This window comes from Zootermopsis nevadensis, unplaced genomic scaffold (assembly GCF_977971745.1).
Source record: "Zootermopsis nevadensis isolate Lab colony 2312 unplaced genomic scaffold, Znev_1.0 Znev_ptg000017l, whole genome shotgun sequence".
Lineage (NCBI taxonomy): Eukaryota > Metazoa > Arthropoda > Insecta > Blattodea > Termopsidae > Zootermopsis > Zootermopsis nevadensis.
In genome coordinates this window covers 4578492-4602225 of record NW_028259149.1, presented here as the reverse complement: position 1 = coordinate 4602225, position 23734 = coordinate 4578492, and the positions used below count along the sequence as shown (strand labels likewise).

At 40.2% G+C, this 23734-nt stretch overlaps 1 protein-coding gene across 5 annotated transcripts in view; it reads right to left on the bottom strand.

The window, feature by feature from the left end:
* Positions 1-5039: 5039 nt before the first annotated feature.
* Dscam3 (Down syndrome cell adhesion molecule 3) overlaps positions 5040-23734 on the bottom strand; it is a 218137-nt gene continuing 199442 nt past the window's right edge. For 3 of the 5 annotated variants that reach the window (XM_087350159.1, XM_087350158.1, XM_022081535.2), the window contains 17 exons: positions 21755-21862; positions 21159-21297; positions 20644-20790; positions 19506-19667; positions 18956-19092; positions 17753-17912; positions 17058-17243; positions 15860-16048; positions 15326-15511; positions 14789-15082; positions 13580-13724; positions 12372-12556; positions 11469-11672; positions 10040-10234; positions 8396-8558; positions 7759-7902; positions 5040-5485 (listed from right to left, as the gene is read on the bottom strand). In XM_087350159.1, coding sequence (XP_087206285.1) covers positions 5434-5485; positions 7759-7902; positions 8396-8558; positions 10040-10234; positions 11469-11672; positions 12372-12556; positions 13580-13724; positions 14789-15082; positions 15326-15511; positions 15860-16048; positions 17058-17243; positions 17753-17912; positions 18956-19092; positions 19506-19667; positions 20644-20790; positions 21159-21297; positions 21755-21862 — 2796 coding nt within the window. In that variant the 3' untranslated portion in view covers positions 5040-5433. Of the gene's footprint in view, positions 5486-7758; positions 7903-8386; positions 8559-10039; positions 10235-11468; positions 11673-12371; positions 12557-13579; positions 13725-14788; positions 15083-15325; positions 15512-15859; positions 16049-17057; positions 17244-17752; positions 17913-18955; positions 19093-19505; positions 19668-20643; positions 20791-21158; positions 21298-21754; positions 21863-23734 lie in introns of those variants that run through there. The other 2 variants (XM_022081536.2, XM_022081537.2) reach the window with 2 other exon arrangements.

The window sequence follows — 23734 nt, the reverse complement described above, 5'->3', positions numbered from 1 at the left end:
TTGTTCGGCAGGGACACGGTCGGCCACACTTCGAGCCCTGCATAGGCCCGTTGTGCAGAAACCGCGGCAATCAGCAAACGGAAAGGATAGAGGCAGAGTCCGGCAGAGACAGGGTGAGGTATTCGCCGAGGTTGGCATGTATCTCTTGGTGAGAGTTTTAAAAAAATTCAAAATTTTGAAAATTTTCGAAAATTCAAAAAACGCTGGAAATTGTCTGAAAAGCGCACAAAACCCAAAAAAATTGAAAATTTTGAAAAAAATTTGAATGTGGAATTTTTCAAAAATTTTTGGTTTTGTGCGCTTTTTGGACAATTTCCAGCGTTTTTTGATTTTTCGAAAATTTTGAAAAAATTTCTTCCAAATTTCACCCCACCTTATGCAATGCAGGACAGATCGCCGTCATACTGTGTCTCATGTACTGTGTCTCTCACGAACGCGGTCTGTGCCTCACATGGTCTCTTACGTGACGTCTTCTATAAGCCGAGGTGCGGGATGCAACACGTAAGGCAGATACCTTGACCGGCAGGGACACGGTCGGCCACACTACGAGCCCTGCATAGGCCGGTTGTGCAGAAAACGAGGTAGTCAGCAATCGGAAAGGATAGAGGCAGAGTCCGGCAGAGACAGGGTGAGGTATTCGCCGAGGTTGGCATGTATCTCTTGGTGAGAGTTCTGAAAAAAATTCAAAATTTCGAAAATTTTCGAAAATTCAAAAAAACGCTGGAAATTGTCTGAAAAGCGAACAAAAACAAAGAAATTTGAAAATTTTGAAAAAAATTTGAATGTGGAAATTTTCAAAAATTTTTGGTTTTGTGCGCTTTTTGGACAATTTCCAGCGTTTTTTGATTTTTCGAAAATTTTGAAAAAATTTCTTCCAAATTTCACCCCACCTTGTGCAATGCAGGACAGATCGCCGTCATACTGTGTCTCTCACGAACGCGGTCTGTGCCTCACACGGTCTCTTACGTGACGTCTTCTATAAGCCGAGGTGCGGGATGCAACACGTAAGGCACATACCTTGACCGGCAGGGACAAGGTCGGCCACACTACGAGCCCTGCATAGGCCGGTTGTGCAGAAAACGAGGCAGTCAGCAATCGGAAAGGTTAGAGGCAGAGTCCGGCAGAGACAGGGTGAGGTATTCGCCGAGGTTGGCATGTATCTCTTGGTGAGAGTTTTAAAAAAAATTCAAAATTTTGAAAATTTTCGAAAAATCAAAAAACCCTGGAAATTGTCTGAAAAGCGCACAAAACCCAAAAAAATTGAAAATTTTGAAAAAAATTTGAATGTGGAATTTTTCAAAAATTTTTGGTTTTGTGCGCTTTTTGGACAATTTCCAGCGTTTTTTGATTTTTCGAAAATTTTGAAAAAATGTCTTCCAAATTTCACCCCACCTTATGCAATGCAGGACAGATCGCCGTCATACTGTGTCTCTCACGAACGCGGTCTGTGCCTCACACGGTCTCTTACGTGACGTCTTCTATAAGCCGAGGTGCGGGATGCAACACGTAAGGCAGATACCTTGACCGGCAGGGACAAGGTCGGCCACACTACGAGCCCTGCGTAGGCCGGTTGTGCAGAAAACGAGGCAGTCAGCAATCGGAAAGGATAGAGGTAGAGTCCGGCAGAGACAGGGTGAGGTATTCGCCGAGGTTAGCATGTATCTCTTGGTGAGAGTTTTAAAAAAAATTCAAAATTTTGAAAATTTTCGAAAAATCAAAAAACCCTGGAAATTGTCTGAAAAGCGCACAAAACCAAAAAAAATTGAAAAAATTGAAAAAGTTTGAATGTGGAATTTTTCAAAAAATTTTGGTTTTGTGCGCTTTTTGGACAATTTCCAGCGTTTTTTGATTTTTCGAAAATTTTGAAAAAATGTCTTCCAAATTTCACCCCACCTTATGCAATGCAGGACAGATCGCCGTCATACTGTGTCTCATGTACTGTGTCTCTCACGAACGCGGTCTGTGCCTCACACGGTCTCTTACGTGACGTCTTCTATAAGCCGAGGTGCGGGATGCAACACGTAAGGCAGATACCTTGTTCGGCAGGGACACGGTCGGCCACACTTCGAGCCCTGCATAGGCCCGTTGTGCAGAAACCGCGGCAGTCAGCAAACGGAAAGGATAGAGGCAGAGTCCGGCATAGACAGGGTGAGGTATTCGCCGAGGTTGGCATGTATCTCTTGGTGAGAGTTTTAAAAAAATTCAAAATTTTGAAAATTTTCGAAAATTCAAAAAACGCTGGAAATTGTCTGAAAAGCGCACAAAACCCAAAAAAATTGAAAATTTTGAAAAAATTTGAATGTGGAATTTTTCAAAAAATTTTGGTTTTGTGCGCTTTTTGGACAATTTCCAGCGTTATTTGATTTTTCGAAAATTTTGAAAAAATTTCTTCCAAATTTCACCCCACCTTATGCAATGCAGGACAGATCGCCGTCATACTGTGTCTCATGTGCTGTGTCTCTCACGAACGCGGTCTGTGCCTCAAACGGTCTCTTACGTGACGTCTTCTCTAAGCCGAGGTGCGGGATGCAACACGTAAGGCAGATACCTTGTTCGGCAGGGACACGGTCGGCCACACTTCGAGCCCTGCATAGGCCCGTTGTGCAGAAACGGCGGCAGTCAGCAATCGGAAAGGATAGAGGCAGAGTCCGGCAGAGACAGGGTGAGGTATTCGCCGAGGTTGGCATGTATCTCTTGGTGAAAGTTTTAAAAAAAATTCAAAATTTTGGAAATTTTCGAAAATTCAAAAAACGCTGGAAATTGTCTGAAAAGCGCACAAAACCAAAAAAATTTGAAAATTTTGAAAAAAATTTGAATGTGGAATTTTTCAAAATTTTTTGGTTTTGTGCGCTTTTTGGACAATTTCCAGCGTTTTTTGATTTTTCGAAAATTTTGAAAAAATTTCTTCCAAATTTCACCCCACCTTATGCAATGCAGGACAGATCGCCGTCATACTGTGTCTCTCACGAACGCGGTCTGTGCCTCACACGGTCTCTTACGTGACGTCTTCTATAAGCCGAGGTGCGGGATGCAACACGTAAGGCAGATACCTTGACCGGCAGGGACAAGGTCGGCCACACTACGAGCCCTGCATAGGCCGGTTGTGCAGAAAACGAGGCAGTCAGCAATCGGAAAGGATAGAGGCAGAGTCCGGCAGAGACAGGGTGAGGTATTCGCCGAGGTTAGCATGTATCTCTTGGTGAGAGTTTTAAAAAAAATTCAAAATTTTGAAAATTTTCGAAAAATCAAAAAACCCTGGAAATTGTCTGAAAAGCGCACAAAACCAAAAAAAATTGAAAAATTTGAAAAAATTTGAATGTGGAATTTTTCAAAAAAATTTGGTTTTGTGCGCTTTTTGGACAATTTCCAGCGTTTTTTGATTTTTCGAAAATTATGAAAAAATGTCTTCCAAATTTCACCCCACCTTATGCAATGCAGGACAGATCGCCGTCATACTGTGTCTCATGTACTGTGTCTCTCACGAACGCGGTCTGTGCCTCACACGGTCTCTTCTATAAGCCGAGGTGCGGGATGCAACACGTAAGGCAGATACCTTGACGGGCAGGGACATGGTCGGCCACACTTCGAGCCCTGCATAGGCCGGTTGTGCAGAAACCGAGGCAGTCAGCAATCGGAACGGATCGAGGCTGAGTCCGGCTGAGACAGGGTGAGGCATTCACCGAGGTTGGCATGCATCTCTTGGTGAGAGGTTTGAAAAAATTTTCAAAATTTTCGAAAAATCAAAAAAGGGTGGAAATTGTCTGAAAAGCGCAGAAAACAAAAAAATTATGAAATGTTTGAAAAAATTTTGAAAGTGGAATTTTCAATTTTTTGTTTTGTGCACTTTTTAGACAATTTCCAGCATTTTCTGAATTTTCGAAAAATTTGAAAATTATCTCAAAATTAGTTTTGTGCCCTCGTTGAACATATTCCAACAATTTTTTGATTTTTTTAAAAAATTCTCCGCACTCAGTCGCTGTCGGAACCGGTATCTACCAGTCCCACTACTGACTGGTGAAACGACTTCAAATTTTTTTTAAATTTTTTAAACATTTCAAAAAGTTCATAGTTGTCATAATAAACTAAAGCAATTTTGGGGGACGATATGATTACACTAGAGAGGAACGCAGAAGTTTTACTAGAGGCTAGTAGACAGACGGGGCTAGAAGTAAATTCAGAAAAACTAAGTACATGTTAGTATCTCCTCATCAGCAGACAGGTGGGCAAACTTATCTTAGGGTAGCTAATAAGTCCTTTGAAAGGGTTACAAAGTTCAAATATCTGGGAACAACAATAACAAATCAAAATGACACTCCTGAGGAAGTTAGGAGATTAAATTCTGGAAATGCTTGTTACTTCTCAGTTCAAAATATTTTGTCTTCCCGTCTGATTTCTAAGAACATGAAAATTAAAGTATACAAAACAATAATATTGTCTGTTGTTTTGTATGGGTGCGAAACATGATCTCTCACTCAGAGGGAGGAACACAGGTTGCAGGTGTTTGAGAACAGGGTGTTGAGGAGGATACTTGGGCCTAAGAGGGAAGACAATGGGGCGTGGAGAAAACTGCATAATGATGAGCTTAAAAATCTGTACTCCTCCCCCAGTATTGTCAGGGTGATTAAGTCGAGAAGAATGAGATGGGCGGGGCATGTAGCGCACATGGATGGGACAAGAGGTGTGCACCAGGTATTGGTTGGGAAAACTGAGAGGAAGAGACCGCTGGGGAGACCTAGACGTAGATGGGAGGATAATCTCAGGCGGGATCTATGGGAGATAGGAGTTGAAGTAGACTGGATTTTGTTGGCCCAGGACAGGGTCCGGTGGTGAGCTTTGGTTAGTTCGGTGATGAACCTTCGGGTTCCGTAAGCCGTCTAGTTAGTTAGTTAGTTATTATTTGAGTTTGTGTGTGCAGGTTCATCACAAATTCATTTCTGATCTGAAAATGGTGGTTGAAATGCTTTTGTCATCTTCATCCTTCGCATATACTAGCCTCAGCAGCAATATCAAAGTGTCTTTCTGTAAGTGAAACTGTAAGCTTGTATTATAAAATATATATTTTTATTAATATACAACTGTAACCACTTTCCACATGAGTATTCTGTAAATAAATTGGTACTACTGCATTGTAGGTTTAGCAAACGTTACAATTAATATACAGTATATTCTTTTAATGTTTTATATTTCAGTGGAATAATATTCAGAATCGTGGTATTTCTGCATAACTTAACAATGTGTTACATAATTTTGATCTCAGTCATTTGCCTTATCTATTGTACATATTTATTCATGACATCACATGTGACAAGTAACATCAGCCCTAAACATTCCTACATTTACCTTTACACACAAAACACAATGGCATTACACGTGTAGGTAATTGGTTCAAGTATTTAAAAGTCTGGCAGTTTAATGTCCCTGTATCATCAAATATCACACATGAATGGTGAACTGTAGGCGCTCCTGTTCCTTCTGATGTTGGAACCTGAAACATGTCCACATCCCTGCATCAACCCTTCCATTCGCATGCTATGAATATCTGTTTCATCTCTTACAACTTTTCCACCTATTGGCTGATTTCTATTAAATTTGTAATATACACACGAACCTCATATTTTTTATAGTCTCCTATGATTGGTATTAATGACTGGACACACAAACTTGAGAGGGAGAAGTAGTAGGGCCACTTTAATTAGAGTCGTGAAACAACATATGGTAAGAGACGTTTAAAAATCATCAACTACTACAAGGATTATAAGACGGGATAGGTCAGTCAGTATAGTGACTAGCTACGGGCTGGACGACCAGGGTTCGATCCCCGACGGGGGCAGAGGATTTTTCCTCTAGCCTCTGCATCCAGACCGGCTCTGGGGCCCACCCAGCCTCCTCTATAATGGGTACTGGAGTCCTTTTCCGGGGGTAAAGCCGGCCGGGGCGTGATGCCGACCACTCACCCCCATCTAGTGCCGAGGTCAAGGAAGAGAGGAGCTATACCTACACTAACCCCAAGCGCCTTTATGGCACGTAGCGGGACAAACTTTACTTTTACTACAAGGATTGGGCCATTGACCCGTTCTGGGACGGTTGCTCAAGGCGACTTGTAGATCGGATGGGAATCAGCTGGAGGAGTCTTGCAGCTTAGCGTATATGGCATACTGTTACCAGAACTACAAATATGAGTTCCTGCATCTCACCAGTTGTGTAATGAAATAATATGTGGATCTAGCAGTGACTGTGGACACAGCGCAAGCGAGCAGTTACTGACATCAGGAGACCAGAAGAGAACATTTGTATCGAGATAAATGGGACATTGTTTCGTGAAGTGACGGACATCAATCCAGGAAATAAACAATTGCGATAGTATTAAATAAACTGAACTTCAGTTTTTATACAAACACTCCTGTATAATCACTGATTACATTGCAGTATTAAGCTCACATGTCATTACAACCCTGAAAATCAACATTATCATGCGATGAGGTAACTTTTTGTTGAATGTGTATAACAAAAGGGTGGAAGGGGCGTGAAACCTGTATTTGATAGTGACAACTAAGAACTCATTGGACCCAGGGACTTGGTATTTTGTATACAGGTCATAAATTCTACAATTACAAATTTGACAATGTTGCATATCTTTGAAGTTATATTTGGCAAATCTCAGTTTTTAAATTTAGTTACTAAGGAACTGCTTAGACCACATAGCGCAACCTCAGAGTTCTGCAGACACGATTTTTGGAGACACTACATTGGCACGTTTAATCTCAGACATGAAACTTGCAAAGTGTCACATGGTAATTTCTTAGATAAGGAAAACAACCCCTTCATCAGGAAGACAGCTTTCAGCAAATATAGTCGGCGCAGTAGTTTTTGGCCGGTGGAGAAGCTAGCGGAGCTGGCGGGCGGGCCTACTCTGTGTACCTGAGATGGCACGGTCAGTGTATTTCTTTTGTTTGGGCGTTAAGTCCGATAAGCTCCTCGGTGCAGTCAGCATTGTACTATCGCAAAAGAGACTCGCTCCTAGCCTTCCCCTTGAAAATTCCACCGGCCAAAAACTACTGCGCCGACTATACCTGCTACTAGGGAACTACTTTTACATTTGTAATAAAAATATTCAATTAAATTTCAAAGTCACTCTGATTTCAAATTGCAGAATTTTTAACACATTTATACACCATTTGTTTAATTTGAATTTGAATTTAGTATCCTACAAGTATCTGTAATACATAAAGTAGTTTGAGTAATAATGGGCCAAGTCTCATTTCAGTTTCCGGTTTTAAATGAATGAGATTTCGACAATTGTGAAAATTTTTGTGAGAAAATGATTTATATATAATGTTTCTCATTCGAACACCGATATTCATGAATTACTCATGTTTCTATTTGTGTACATTTGAATACGCATGTATTTGGGTTTATTACGAATTAGCGCACGGTAACTGCTATTACCATTGACACTAATTTCTTCTTCCAACTTACAAATATAAGTTTATTTTTATGTTTCAACTAACTAAAATGTATTAAACTGTGATAGTGTGATATTAATTTTGATGTTTATTTTTATATAATCATTTTTCTGTACAAAGCCTTGTGGGACACTTGATAAAAGCTCACAGCAAACCACCTGAGAACCACCGCTGTATAAGAATACTGAGATCCTTATGATTCTTGATCTGCAAAACCTTCACAGTTGAAACCGTCACAAAATAACTACAGAATCGACCATAATAAGAACCAGTTATGAAACACATTAAATCCTACCTTGCAAGTAGCTTATCAAGTTGTAATGTGTTGTCTCTGTCACATTCTGCCTCACTGAGCTCACGGCTGTCAGAGAACCCGGACGGAGGTTGCAGCCGATAGCTGGAGAAGCTTGCTTCATCCTCAGCAGAACTAGACTCAGAACTGCAGATATAACACAAAAATTAATAGTTCAAACATTGCTACCAATCTCTGTACAGGCTTCCATACATCTTACGATAACGCAATTGCAGTCACTAATAAAACATTTAATGTGAGCATAAAAATGCCTTTAAATAGGAAGTCAAAGAGAGACACAAACAAAATTCTAAAAAATAATTGTGGTCTTTGCCGACCTGTAATTCTGTTAAATGAGGGTAACGAGAAAAAGCAAATTGATGTGATATTATTTGATAAATAATCTGCATAAAATAATAAAAGTAGACCAAAAATCAACATGGAAAGGGTTAATATTTAAAATACCAGTAATTTTAAAAATTTTACAGTTTATCTGCATGAAGTATTTGAGATCCAGACGGTTGGGAGTCTAGTATAAAGCACCTCCTAAGTTGCCTCAAAAAGCAATGCAGTTTTCTGTATCTTAACAAAAGAACAAGTGCTTCTGTTAGGGATGGAGTGGTTAACAAACCTTGGCTACCTGGCGTGGGGTGCCAGCAACCCCCTATGCAGTCCTGGCCCAGATCCAATGGGGGTTGTTTTATGACTGTTGCCAGACACAGGATAGTGACGTGGTGTTTGATGCCGCTCAGACAATGGTGAGGTCTCATTAGACTCAGTACTTGAGTCCAAACGGTATAACTCTACAATAAAATCACAGAAAGATAAACGTTATCAGTGACATAATTACGCTTAAAATATTAGTAGAGTACAGAAGCACTTGTTATCACAGGTACGCAGTGACTACGGCAGTACTTCAGGATCATATACCTGAGGTCATTCCCAGTCAGACTTGCCATACGAACATGAGTCCAATTCCGAGCACTTAAGAGGAATAGATAAAAATTCTAGGTGTTTTTAACAGACATAAAATGAGATTAGAGTTGTGCTTCGAACATAATGGGGCACTCCACATTTCAGCAGACATGACGGAGTACCTGAATTAACAGTTCCCTGACCAGCGGACTGGCCTCGGTCATTTGCATATTTGGAAACTGTGGTCAGTGGAAATCGATCGGCTAGGTTTCCATATATAGAATTACACAAAAATGTGGCATTTGAATGCAAATTAGATGAAGAGAGGACTTGCTTCACTGAATTTTCTGTGCAGAAATGCATCTGTTGATGTCACAATTAATTAATTAATAAACTCTTTTAAATTTACCAAAACCACATACTATCCAAGACATCGGACATCTCTTCTGTGACCAAATGCCTTCAATGACACATTTTGGAACAAGTCGTCTGAACTAAACTGAAGCAATAATACACGAGTTATCACAAAACAATTTCACCATATTCAGACTGTCACTACTGAAGAGACATTCAAGACTCGGTGCTGCTGAAATACTATGCACTGTGGTACAAAGTAATCACACTTGTAAAACAATGCCCCACAATAATTCATATCTCAATTTCGGGCATATTCCATTTCTATTCTGTTCTATTGCAAAATAATGGATAGATCTGGCATTACATACTATAAAGGATTAAGAAAGGGCTAATTATAAGATTACTAGCATAAAAAGTCTATTGAAATTAGAGATGAAATATTTTTCCTTCCCCACTTAATGGTACCTGCACCTTGTCGTGATGGTGGGGCTTGAGTACCTCAGTGACCCCAAGAGCTATGCTGGTGGTAGCACAGCTACTGGTAGGGCCTCCCTAGCCAGATTGGTCGAGGGGGAGAGGTCAGACTAAGACAGGTACCCTGGTCCTCCAGGTTGGGGGTTGGTCGCAAGGCTAACAACCTTGAACCGTAAAAAGGAAGATGTTTCGAGACCTTGATCAAAGCCTTGGACAGACGGACCTAACAGAGGACCGAATGGAAGAGGAGAATTGAGGAGGCCATGGACCGAATACGGACCAGAGAGCCATAGAAGAAGAAGATATTTTTCCTTATCTTCTTTCTTTCTTTCGTTATTCTCATTATGTCTTCAGCACCTTTAGCGTCTTCTGTATAAAACAAGATGTTTCAAAATAACAATAACAAAAGAAATGCCATGCTGCATGTTGTGTTACTCGAACATTTTCCACAAGTTATACTCAATTTTAAATAGAGGGCGAACAACCATGAAAACATGAAGGCATGTGTTTTATCATAGCAAGAACGCTAATTACTCACCTAGACTTCTGGAGGCTGGTGGCTTGATGGGGACTCGGTAACTGCTAACAGCTGAAGGGCTGCCACTTGTGTCCGACTCTGAGTCACCATGTATTGCACTTTCTGTAGCAGGCTGTTTGTCTCTATGGTGAGGCTTTGAGCTTGCGTGTCTCATTCTACTTGCTACCTGTTGGGCAATTTGCCGACTGCTCTCACCTGCAATGACCACACCCTAAAATAACTGAAATATCACATCGGTATTCACACATTTATCAATAAACCGTATTTCGTTTGATTTTAAGACACACTCTTGATTTAGTAATACGTTTTCATGGAAAAAATGGTATATAAATTCTAAGAAGTCATCAAATGTAAGATGCCCCCTGTTTTCAGAAAATCCAAAATGTGCAAAAATGCATCTTAACATGAAGGAAATATGGTAACAGGCCACTGCCTTATTTATAAGCAGAATTTCCTATTCTAACGATGCCAAGAGATATTTTTATAATGGCTTCAAAATGAATGTCTAATTGTCCAACAAGTATCACTGAAACTGTACGTTCATAAAAAAAGGGGGAATTCAGGAGTTGAAGTTGAAAAATACTTCACAAAAAAGTCACAGTTCTATTAACACATTAGTTTGTCTGACATATATTTGAGAATTTAGCTGTTCACTGCAAAGGAGATAATATAAAAAGTTATTATGGTAACGACAGTCATCACATACTAATTCTTTCTGCGACTCATTGAAGTGGAGCACCAAATAAACGTAAGTAATTACAGATATGTAATTAAACATGTTTCATATATAAGTGGCAATGTCTGTCATACTTGTGTATGAGTGTGCCATTTGTGTGATCCAGCAAAATTGAAATTATGTTCTGACGGCTGTGACGCTGGTAGCAAGAAATACAAACAAAGCTGCGGCGGTACCTATGGTGGCAGAGTCTATGTTTAACGGGAGTCTGTAGTCTGGAGACTTGTGGTTAGTTTTGCTTTGCAGGCTTCAGTGTCCATGAATATGTTTTTACATTTAATTTACTTCATATAGAAACCTTGTAAACGTTGTACTTCCAGTGTGATTTGCAAAGGTAACTTAATTTCGCAGTAAACACAAAATGGAATCATTCCCATCAGCTCAAATGGGTCAATAATTAATTTTAAAAATTTTCATTACTTGAACACATTCTTGAGTTTTATAATGACAAGTAAAAAAATAATACCTTACAGTACTGAATTAATTTACAGTCATCCTTTTACAAATTAGGGAATTCTTAATGGCTTTTTTTAAAATTCTGTAATAAATTAATTATTTGGAAACAATTAAAACAGCAACAACTAATGTGCAATGATTTTCTACAGAGTCAGTCTGGCTATTTTTCAGACCTAATATACATTGCAGTGAATTTAAGATAAGATACATGGGATTAAATCTTTAAAAGATCTGTACCATCAGAGGAGGCAACATGGCGGGAGTGTTTCTTGCTGGATCTCCCAGCAGGCATCTGATCCTGGTGAATGCCACTGTCATTTTCTGAGTGGCCAAATGTCTTGAACTGTACAGTATAGTCAAGAGTTGTAGTGCTCAGTTCTCGAGTGGCCGGCGATGCAGCCATAGCAAACGTAGCATAAGGGCTCATCTCGTAGATCTCTGCTACAAACATACGACAAATGCGCATTACTCCAGTGGCACATCTTACATCTCATTACACAGGCAGAGCAGAATTAGAACACAAACTGAATTACTCTTTTTCAACTTTATCTTTCTCATACTTCAAATACTGTCAAAGATACACCACAGCATTCAGAACAGAATTTTGTAATCTCTAAATGAATTCACCCTCCCTAGGGACTGCACGACCTTAACGTTGGTGGGAGTGTTCAGTCCCCTAATGACCCGAAGAGCGATGCCGCCTGGAATGTATGTTTCTGGTAGGGCCACCCATGCTGGTAAGGTCTGAGGAGAAGGGGCAAGCAAAGAAGCAGTCCGGCCAGCCTGGTGGCCAAAGGAGGCAGCCCCTCCGCCAGGCTTGGGCTGCTGAGTGGCTCATAACCAACACTGCCTTAAATCTCTAATATGAAAGAAACTGATATAAAACAATTCCGGCCTGATTCTCTGTTGACCCTAAGCATGAAAAAAGAGAAAAGTTGGAAGGAAATAAAGGCACTCGCCAACAACTGAGTGAGGTGGAGGAGTTTTATATCAGCCCTATGTTCCCAAGATGAATAAAAGGAATTAACTAATTAACTACCTAACTAACTAACTAACATGAATTCATGCAGACACTAGGAAAAAAGTTAATGAACAGGGAGACAAATAATGGCAATTTTTCACATTGATTTAGTTACTAACCTGATGCAGTCTCGATGTGTTTCGGATTATGATGATGGTGATGCCCCTCAGGTTTGACAGGTGAAGATGAGTACACCTGTTGGCAATTGCGCTTGTTATCCATTTCTGCTGAACTGCTACACACACTGTGACTTTCGGGCAAGTTGCGACCTGGTTTGCTGTACCCCTCTGTCCTCACACATGTTCTTCAATAAGAAAGTTAAGAACACCATAAGAGAACACGTTTTCTCATATTTTGGTTCTATGAAGTTAGAGCGTTGTTTTAATAACGTTCATACTACTAATGGATAGAATTACAAAATACTTGAATACAAATTTCACACGAAGTGTTACAATAATATATCAGAATTCCCATCACACCAACAAATTTCATAACACTGTTATTTTTAATTTTATTGAAATATTATGATAAAGTCTTCTCATGCAATCAGTTATGTCAATACACACTTTTACTCTGTACTGATGTGACTTATTGCCCTAGAACACTTCACGCCATTTAATCATCCTGTTATCTTCTGATTTTATACCATACATGCATCAATAATAGACAAATACACAGGTCGTTCTTGGCTCATACTAAGATTTGCGAAGGAGTGGTAGCAACCACAGACATCTATTCGACAAAAGACAAAATATTTCAAAAACTTTAGTTAACCTTCATCATAATTCAAAATCCTTGTCCTTAGGTCTTTACAGTCAGACTTCGGTGTATAACTTCTTCCAGATGGCAGCTGCAGTGTTTGAAGAAATGTTTGAAAACATTCCAACATCCAATGCAGCTAATTCACTGAATCTTTAACCGCCACGGTGGTCTAGCAGTTAGAACGCTGGGCTCGTAATCCTGGGGTCCCGGGTTTGATTCCCGGCGGTGCTCAGAACTACAACGTGTGTTGGGCAAGGCTGTGGTCCAGGCATCACGGAGTTTTCCTCCGGGGTTTTCCCGGTTTCTCTGTGGCATCCCAACAATTACTCCACTTTCATCAAATTTCACGAAAAGGGGGTCACAGCAGGAGCGTTAAATGTCGCGGTCCCGGTCGAACCCATGTACTGATGGGTCGTGAATCCTGCTAACCACCAATGCACACCATGCTGAATGGTGTGTACTGGATACGAAAAAGAAACCAAAAAAACCCCAGAATCTTCTATTTAATTAGACATGACATGTTCATTCTCAAGAAAACTACTTCCATGGAGTAACTGCACTGTACCTCCTGTGAAGAGCGATGTAACCAAGCAGTGGGGCAGACAGCAGTACAACAGCAGCACACACTATGGGTACCATCACATAGACATCCCTATAGAACTGTGCGCCGGTTGATGGATCTTGCAAATCGTTTGGTGGTGGAATAGTTTCTGTCAACAGAACAAACAATATTGCAATAATTCAGTGTTTCATCCCAGAATTTTCCCGCAATACGGAAAACCACAAACACGTCAGTCGGAATAACTGGCCTCCTGGTGTTTGTTTGTCGGCCACTAACACATTATATGCTGTAGATGGAATTCAGCTCAATATAATTACGGACAAAACAAACTTTCCAAATTGTGACTTTAATACTTAAGTAATAATATTAACTTTTAAACTGGTACGCAAGATAAAATTTGCCACTATTACCATTTTATCTGCAGGATCCTTGAAAACCCTTTGCATAAATAAAGCATTTCATAGGTAAATACGTCAGTGGGCTGGTCACTCGCTACTCATAGATGCACACTTTAACCCGGTGTCCTACGTGAGCAATTAAATGCGAGCGGTGCAAGTTGCGTGGGTGAAGCGGAAATATCAAACTGGCTGTATGTGTAGCGCTGTCCTAGGTTAAAGCGAATCAGTCAGGAGAGGAAAGCGACCGAAGTCCAAGTTCAAATATTTTGATATTTTCACGCAGGTCGCTGCGCTGACCAGTAAAGCGCATGCACAAGAAAGCTCTGCCTGTGCAGTACATGGAAGGGGCATGCGCAGGAAGGCCGTGTGTTTCTCTCACGTAGGACACAACAAGCGATTCCCTTATGTCATATGACACCCCATGCTGCTTATGCAGCTCGCACAGATCGCTTCTTATCGCTTACCTAGGACATTGCCTAAGACCAGGAAACCTCCGAAAATGAGGTGGCGAAGACCAACAACTGGGTTGTAGAGCCAAGGAACAACAACAGGTAAGTATGGGAATCAGTTACATGAGATTTGAGGTTCTTGTGGTGTTGATATCAAATGTCCTGTAGATTGTGATGCTGTACTGTCCTGCACGTGGTCACTCCAAAGACGGAGGAGATTATCAGTTTCTTATCCAGTATTTTAAGCAGATTATCCCATCTATGAAACAGGAATACTATCTGCTACACTTTGAAACTTGGTAACTGGATAACAGAATAACTGTAATAGAAACCAGCCACTACTTACTATTTTAGTCATTTCTTACCTCCTGTAATGGTTGTGGTGGCAAAGCTGAAGTGTGCCCGTGTAGAGCCAGCATCATTGTGTGCAGTGAGGCGAAGCTGATACCATGTTGCAGGCTGGAGATCTCGCAGAGATATCTGTTCTGCCGGAGCATTATTATCAACCAGCAACCAGTTCCGATTGTTTCCACTTAGTGGTCGGTACTCAACCACAAAGTAGACAATGGGACAACCACCATCTGGCCAAGATGCCAGCTGCAGACTGATCGATGTCGCATTTGCAGAGATGAGTTCACTGGAGCTTGGCAGTAAAGGAGCTGAAATCATTGCACTGGATATTACAGTTGACCAAAACTTAGTTATTTATATAGTAACTAGGGTAAAGCTCTTGTCATATGGGGTGGCTTGCCATTCAAAGGTCAAAACCTGGCAAACGCACCAGAAATCTTATGCTGTATATTTCTTAACTTGTTTTACTTTTGAAAATATATGATCTGAAATTGACTTCAAAATGTCTGAGTGTCTAATAGTTGCAAGGGTTGTGTAAAGTTCTGAATTACCTCCACCCTTAGTGATGGCTGTAACAATACCACTTGTACGACTGTTGCCCACTTTATTGTGAGCTGTGAGGTAAGTATGATATGTGGCTCCACAGTGCAATGATTGCAGAACGTATGACATCCTGTCAGCATCCAGCTGCACTTCCTGCCAGTTGCCATGGTCTCGTTTGTAACTCAGCACATAGCCTGCGTCAAAATATGTAACACTTTGAACCTAGGAGACATAAAAACTGTGGTTTCTCTTAAAGTATTTCAGTTCTTCCTCCCAGCGATCATACAACCAATTCTCCAAATTCATTCACTGTGCCGGCACATTATCATCTCAGTTCTCAATTGAGGCTTCACCTGTGACATCTGTAGAATGAATTCAGAATAAGTAAGTTAACAAAGTCAATTCTAATTTCATGTTGTCTTGGAGTGTTAACACAAGAATGATTCAATTAAACCATAATTGTGCTAGTAAGCATTTTGTAGGATCAAAGAACAACAAAGATTATTACAGACAGTCCCATGACAATGTACGCTGGTGATTACCCTGTATGGGTGCACCACCATCACCAGCAGCCTTCCATCGCAGGTTAATCGTGCGGCTGGTCGTGAGCTGCAACTCAAGACTGGGTGCATCTGGTGCCATCAGCACCAACACCTGATACGTAACTTGGTCTTCACCCCACAAGTTTTTGGCCATGCATGTATAGTTCCCCTCCTTAGATTTATCCAAATCTATCAGAAGAATAAAATGAGATATTACTAACATAATTGGATTTAAATTATCTATATATATGAGTAGCATGCATCTACTTTCACACATATTTCAGAATTTCATGCTGTCTTGCAAGAACCCAGAATACCTCACTTAATGGTACCTGCACCTTGTCGTGGTGGTGGGGCCTGAGTACCTCAGTGATCCCAGGAGCTATGCTGGCGGTAGCATAGCTACTGGTAGGGCCTCCCTAGCCAGATTAGTCAACGGGGAGAGGTCAGATGAAGACAAGTACCCTGGTCCTCCAGGTTGGGGGTTGGTCGCAAGGCTAACAACTTTGCACCATAAAAAGGAAGATGTTTCGAAACCTCAATCAAAGCCTCGGACAGAGGAGAATTGAGGAGGCCATGGATCGAATACGGACTGGAGAGCCATAGTAGAAGAAGAAGAACCCAGAAGACAGCCATCAACTGCTTCATCCCTTGTTCTCCATCTCATTCTCACTCGAAAAGCTGGATTAATTTACCTCTTACTGTGTCATTTAAGTTTACTTTATCCTCATATTCTAGGACAGTTAAGTGCAGCAAACAATATTATTTACCACATCAACTGTGACAAGGGCTAAATATTTCATTCTATACCTACAAATTAACCCTTTGGTATGACTGCAGTACTTATCATACTGAAACAAAGTATCTGGTCATATGCCATCAGTATACTAACTAACTAACTAATTAACTAACTAGATGGCTTACCGAACCCGAACGTTCATCACCGAATTAACCAAAGCCTTCCACCGGACCCTGTCTTGGGCCAACAAAATCCAGTCTCCTTCAACTCCTATCTCCCATAGTTCACGCCTGACATTATCCTCCCATCTACGTCTAGCTCTCCCCAGAGGTCTCTTCCCCTCAGGCTTCCCAACCAATACCCGGTCATAGGATACAGTAAATTTAAATGCGGTGGTAAAAGATTCTTAATCTATTACATTTCAAAATGACTGCTCAGATATACACAAAGTACACTCACGATGTATATTCAGTGTCCCTTGTGGAGAAAGTTCATGGTTGGAACTGGGTTCACCACGAATTATCTCCGTGGATCGTCGCCAGGTTATAGTTGGTATTGGGAGACCCACACAAACACATGGAAGTATCACATTTGATTTGTCTGCGTGGCGCAGAGTCTGTGAGAATGACGCTATCCGTGCCGGTGCTGCACAGAAGGCAGAAGACATTTCAAGTCTAACTTACGCAATAATAAAAGTAGAAGCAATATCATGTAAGTTACTGTTGGACCAATAGCACGCTGCAGTCAGAGTGCTTATTCTTCATATACGTAGAATAGCATTACCGAAAGAAGAAAGAGTGCATAAAAATACGTGGCAATTGCTTTAGAACATAACGTTTGCAATTTTCTGGATTTAGCATTCATATTTTTGCAGTTTCGGACATTTAAACTAATATTTTTTGTACACATATTTTACAAACGCATTCTTTGTCAACTTCGGCACTAATATTTATTTATTGCTAGTGAAGCTCTTGTAGTGTGTAAATTAAAATGTATTTCTGCTGTTGCAAATAATTTCACTCAATCTCTGTTTATATGAGTTGCTCATCCTTCCCAGTAATCATTAATTCTCAGGAAGTAAATTACAAGTATGTGACAATATTACCTTGGTAATTATTATCTATAAAACATGATAAACTGGATCACTGCCCTACCTCTTGAATTGGGAGCTTGCGGAATTGGACGAGTCCCCTCCCCTTCTCCTACAATGGTTGATGCTGTCACCCAAAACTCATAGCGCTGGAGCTCTACAAGACTGCGGACCTCAAATACCGTTTCAGAACTTGGCCCCACACGCACCGAAAAGCTGGAAGGCTGTACGAAGCAGAGAAACTGAATAAATAAGAGCTTCAAGTGTCACCTGACATATTACAGCAATGGTTTTTTAATGCCAGTTGTTGCATTTCTGATAAATAACGGATGACATCATTTACTGTAGAAACATTTCTATATTCTATAATTAGAATGTATAGTGGAATCAAGTATCAACTCAGATTTGACCGAACACTACAGACAAGAGTCATACTATCTTTGCAAGTTTCGATGGCATCTACAAAACCTCACATTATGAAAATTCTGGAATGAAACATACAAACATATTCCTCATATTATCATCACATGTGAAGAAAATGTTTAAGTAAAATGTATCTTACAAGACATTAACTTAAAATACTTATTTTTTTAAAAAAAGGTCAATATCAGTTTGAAAATAATCAAACTACATATGTGATCTCTCCATTCGTGACCAAGAGAAGTTTGTCATGTGTTATAGAAGCTTTCATATTATATTTAATAAATTATTCTAACCAACCATGGTCTTGCCAACTGCAGTTTAAGGTTTCATGTATCCATACATTTCATTTCCTGGATGAAATCAGTGGCTTCTGCAACAAAATATTCTCATCTTCTAAGGAGAAGGGTAAAATAGCATCCAGAAACAGTTTTCTGTCATCTACTTACCGCTGTGAGGCTTAATTACATTTAGTTAGGCTTTGATGACTGTTCCCATAACCCTCAATTTGCCATCTCGCCAACAGCAGTTTTACAAAACGCGTATTTCAGGAATTTAACCCCCCGTGGTTGTAAGACTGTATCATATTATTGATTAATGAAACTACATATTACAGTGTTCGTTTCAGATCTTCAAATTAAATGTTAACAGAATTTTTGTCGTACCGCTTTACGGGAGAAGATTGTGAATTAAACTACAAGAAGGACTAGACACTACGCCACATAACAAAATTCTATGTAAGCAGCTGAACTAAGACTTTTCTGAGTAAGCTTTAGTAGAGATTAAAACTCGGTAATATACGACTATATTCACATTATAATATATTTCGCAGTTTGTTTACTTCTACCTTAACTCGGCCTCCCTCAACAACATAGACTGTGTACTGGACAATAATTCCATTTGGTTGGTCAGGTGGAAGCCATGACACCAATATGGAGTCTCCTGTGAGTGCCAAAGCCTTCATTCCAGCTGGTGGTCCAGGAACTGTGCAAAAATAAGTTTATATAACAACTCCTTATATCATGCATGCTACACGACTGCTCAGAAAGAATTTCAGTGTATGAGATAAGATCCATCAAACAAAATAAATTTTATTTTAGGTTAGGTTTGTATTTTGTATTTTATGAGATGAGACAGTTGAATGCCAATTAGAAATATGTAAGAGACTGGTTCAGAAGAAATAGAGTGAAGATATCATCTACGAGACATGACCCTAGGGGTGATGATATTATTAGAATAAACTACGATAAACAGAGTGCAGAGTTATGGACTAAATTCAAGCGATTCAGTTCATGATTTAATAATGTGCTTTTTAAAAAAATAATGAAATTCTGAGTTATGCAAAAGTAGGAAATCTTTGTCGGCTGAAGAACTACCAGTTTTCCAAGCAAACTTACCATCCTGTTCAGTCGCACAGTAGACCGTATCACTGACGACACCATCTCCAACACTGGTGTAAGCCAGGAGACGGACAGAATAATTAGTGAACTTCAAGAGACCATGAAGGTAAGTCTCCACGCTAGATGTTCGTTTCACTTCACTGCTGGCAAGGCGGATAACTGCGTAAGGAAAATAAAATACATATTCTTCTGCTACCTGTAGTTTTAACTAAAACTAAACTACGAAGTGTCAGATCTGAGACGCGGTTCTTAACTTACAAGACTGGGTATGATAATGTGCTGCTTGCACAGGACATCGCATTGATTGATGAATATGGAGTAATGGTGAAATGATGATTGGCAGTGGAAACCTACTGCAGTACAACTTCCTCGCTTTAATTAACACTGCTGTAATGTATTATCTTCCAAATTACCACAATCAAAAATTCTCCCTCTACAGTGATACCACATCTTATTTGCTTTACAAGGTATGTAGTTAGAATTCCAACTTTATCTTCAGGGTTCACTTAGTCAAGAAGAGGCAGAAGTAACGACTCCTAAATGTCATACCAGTTCTCAAAGAGTACTAAATAAAATTAGAAATTGGTAAAGTAAGCAGATTACTAACCTCAAATTATGCATGAATGGGCACTGATACACCAAAATATTGACCATTTTCTGATATTCAGTCATCTCTTCGGTACAACAAATGATCTAGCCATACAAATAACATACTGTCCACAGACCAGGAGAAAAGCCCTGTGGGGGTAAGTCGTTTCTGGTGCGGTGCGGGGATAATGTTTACTATCAAGTGGACTAGAGGGCTGCTATTGGTGGGAAGTGTGATACATCAGTTTTTTACACTACTACACACAGACTGAAAACATGAAGCAGTTAAGAGTAGCGTGTAGTGGGTGCACCTCTAATGTGTTCTGTGGGTGTTGCGATAATATTCTAGATTAAATCACTGTGCCTCTGTGAGGTAATCTTAAAGCTGTACCCATTAGAACACATGAAAGCCTGTTGTCTGTTGTTCGTTCAGTGGTTGTGGAACGCACATTTTTAGGAAGGGTCGTCACTCACGGCGAAATCTTGCGCATGCGCGTATAACAAATTCCTAGCAGGGCTTTTCTCCTGGTCTGTGGACTATACTTACTGCTGTCCTTCTGGACTGGCCTATAGATTACTTTGTAGCCTTGCAGCAGACCGCCATGTTGGTTTGCAGGCGGTGGTGACCAGGTCACTTTGACGCTCTGTGATGACAGTGGAGAACATGCCACATTCTGGGGTGGAGCTTCTGGAACTGTTCATATAGATATACAAAATACAACAGGAACTTTTCCTTCATTTTTCATGCCTCATTCTTACTAACATTTATATTTCCAAGAAAGTAGAATGCTTAGGCAATTTATATAACTCGGGTGAGGGATCATACTAGTAACATGGAAAAAAAAATGAAACAATGTGGACATATACGTGTACCCTTAGCGAGATTAAAATTCATGATCCCTGTACTAAAGTGGTCCACTCTACACTGTTAGTTTGTTTAGTGATTGTGATCTTCTTTAAGGGTAACTGTCCTACTTAACTAAATTTCAAATTATATGTTTAATCTCTTAATCTTTCAAATTGTAAATCTTGTAGAAATTACATAATATAGGCCATACATACCTCCTTCTTGTGTCGCTGCTGTGACAACAGCTGATTGTGGTCCAATCCCCACACCATTAAATGCTGCTACTGTGACATCATAATGTGTAAATTTGCGAAGATCAGTTAACCGGAACTGGTTGACAGACATTCCATGCACCTCAGAAAGAGGAAACAATTTATTATTGCTTTCAATTCAGTCTTCAGTTTATCACAAACATCAGTTGAAGCTATAATCAAATCAGCTACTTAACGAAGCATGAAGCAACATAATCTTGATAACAAAGATTTTGTCACCAAGATTTTAGTTAGAAAACATGAAAGAAAAGGACCATTTGGGAGAGCAGTTGTAGATGGGAGGATAATATTAAAACCGATGTCAGAGGTCTTAATGTCTGTCTTCTGTGCTGTAATGTGATGTTGACTTGCATAGGTAGATACAAACATTTTGGAGGAACATACTACCTCAATTGTCAGGTTGATACAACCTAGAAGACCAACATTAGCACCTTCATGAACATGTACACATGCACACCAAGCGGTAGAAGAGGACCGACTAAGTGAAGTGAAGTAATCTGAGTTACATCAAATACACTGAAATTAACACATATACATACTGTGTGTGAACTAGTGTGGTTTCCTCCAAAACCAGGCGAAGTGCCGTGAACATTCCAGTAGATGACGTACCCCAGCAAGTCGCCATTCCACAGTTCAGCTTTAGGAGGCTGGAAAAATATTTTAAATTAGGAACATTACCTTTGGCAAAGATTAATTGTAAAGAAGAGGGGATTACAAATGAAAGAAACATCAGATTTTAGTAGGCCACCATGACAAGTACAAGTGTACCAAACACATTTTAAATAGAAATAATTCAATTACATTCACAAGTATATTGGAATACAGTGAAACCTCTATCTATCGTTCCCGGAACTATCGTTTTCCCGGATGCATCGTCCGTTTTGTTCGGTCCCGAATACATCCCATATAAAATAATGTTACATTTTCCCGCTTCTATCGTTCCTCGAACTATCGTTTTATCGCATCGATCGTTCAAAAATCTTAGTCCCGGCCAACAATTTTCCCGCAATGATCGTTTCTGAGAAATTAAAATGCTGGGTTTTGAGATAAATTAATACCGAAAGACGCACAACTAACTAACTAACTAGATGGCTTACCGAACCCGAAGGTTCATCACCGAATTAACCAAAGCCCTCCACCGGACCCTGTCCTGGGCCAACAAAATCCAGTTTCCTTCAACTCCTATCTCCCATAGATCCCGCCTGAGATTATCCTCCCATCTACGTCTAGGTCTCCCCAGCGGTCTCTTCCCTTCAGGTTTCCCAACCAGTACCCGGTGCACACCTCTTGTCCCATCCATGCGCGCTACATGTCCCGCCCATCTCACTCTTCTCGACTTAATCACCCTCACAATACTGGGGGAGCAGTACAGATTTTTAAGCTCGTCATTGTGCAGTTTTCTCCACGCCCCATCGTCTTCCCTCTTAGGCCCAAATATCCTCCTCAACACCCGATTCTCAAACACCTGCAATCTGTGTTCCTCCCTCTGAGTGAGAGACCATGTTTCGCACCCATACAAAACAACAGGCAATATTATTGTTTTGTATACTTTAATTTTCAGGTTCTTAGAAATCAGACGGGAAGACAAAATATTTTGGACTGAGAAGTAGCAAGCATTTCCGGAATTTAGTCTCCTCCTAACTTCCTCACAAGTATCATTTTGATTTGTTATTGTTGTTCCCAAATATTTGAACTTTGTAACCCTTTCAAAGGATTTATTAGCCACCCTAAGATAATTTTGCCCGCCTGTCTTCTGATGACGAGATACTAACATGTACTTAGTTTTTTCTGAATTTACTTCCAGCCCCACTTGTCTACCAGCCTCTAGTAAAACTTCTGCGTTCCTCTTTATTGTATTTATATCGTCCCCCAATAAATTAACATCATCAGCATATGCCAATAGCTGATGTGTCCCATTCAATTGCAAACCCTCCTGCCTACCTTGGACCTTCCTGATGGCGTATTCTAGCGCAAAGTTAAAGAGCAAGGGAGACAAAGCATCTCCTTGTTTTAGACCGTTCTTGATGAGGAATGTCTCAGATACATATTTACCTACTCGAATTTTGCTGCAGGTTTCATTTAAGACGCACAATGTTTTTGGAATACGCAGTAGCAGTAACCTGTTATGTCGCCCAACCAGCACAGATTCTTTTAGAATGATGGGTCAGCGGTGCAGGGGTGAATGGCGGTGCTCATTGTCAGAAATTTTATGAGTTTAATTAGGGTGCACTCATATTTCGTTCCAGCGATGCCAGATGGCATGTGCAGTGTGAATTTCTTCACAAATGCTTTTATTACAAGTACAAAGGAAAGGCTGGCGGCACTTTTCATTCTTCTGGTTCATCTCGTTTCCAGTGGTTCAGTGTCTTCTACGGCTACGTTTCGTCGTGTTCGGCAGTAACAGTACTTCCATTCTTCCTGTTATTGTTCCAGTCTATACTTTTGTTGTTGTTCCCGTAAATATTTTGTTATTCCTCTTACTCCTGTTAATTATTTTGTTATTATTCCTGTACCATGTC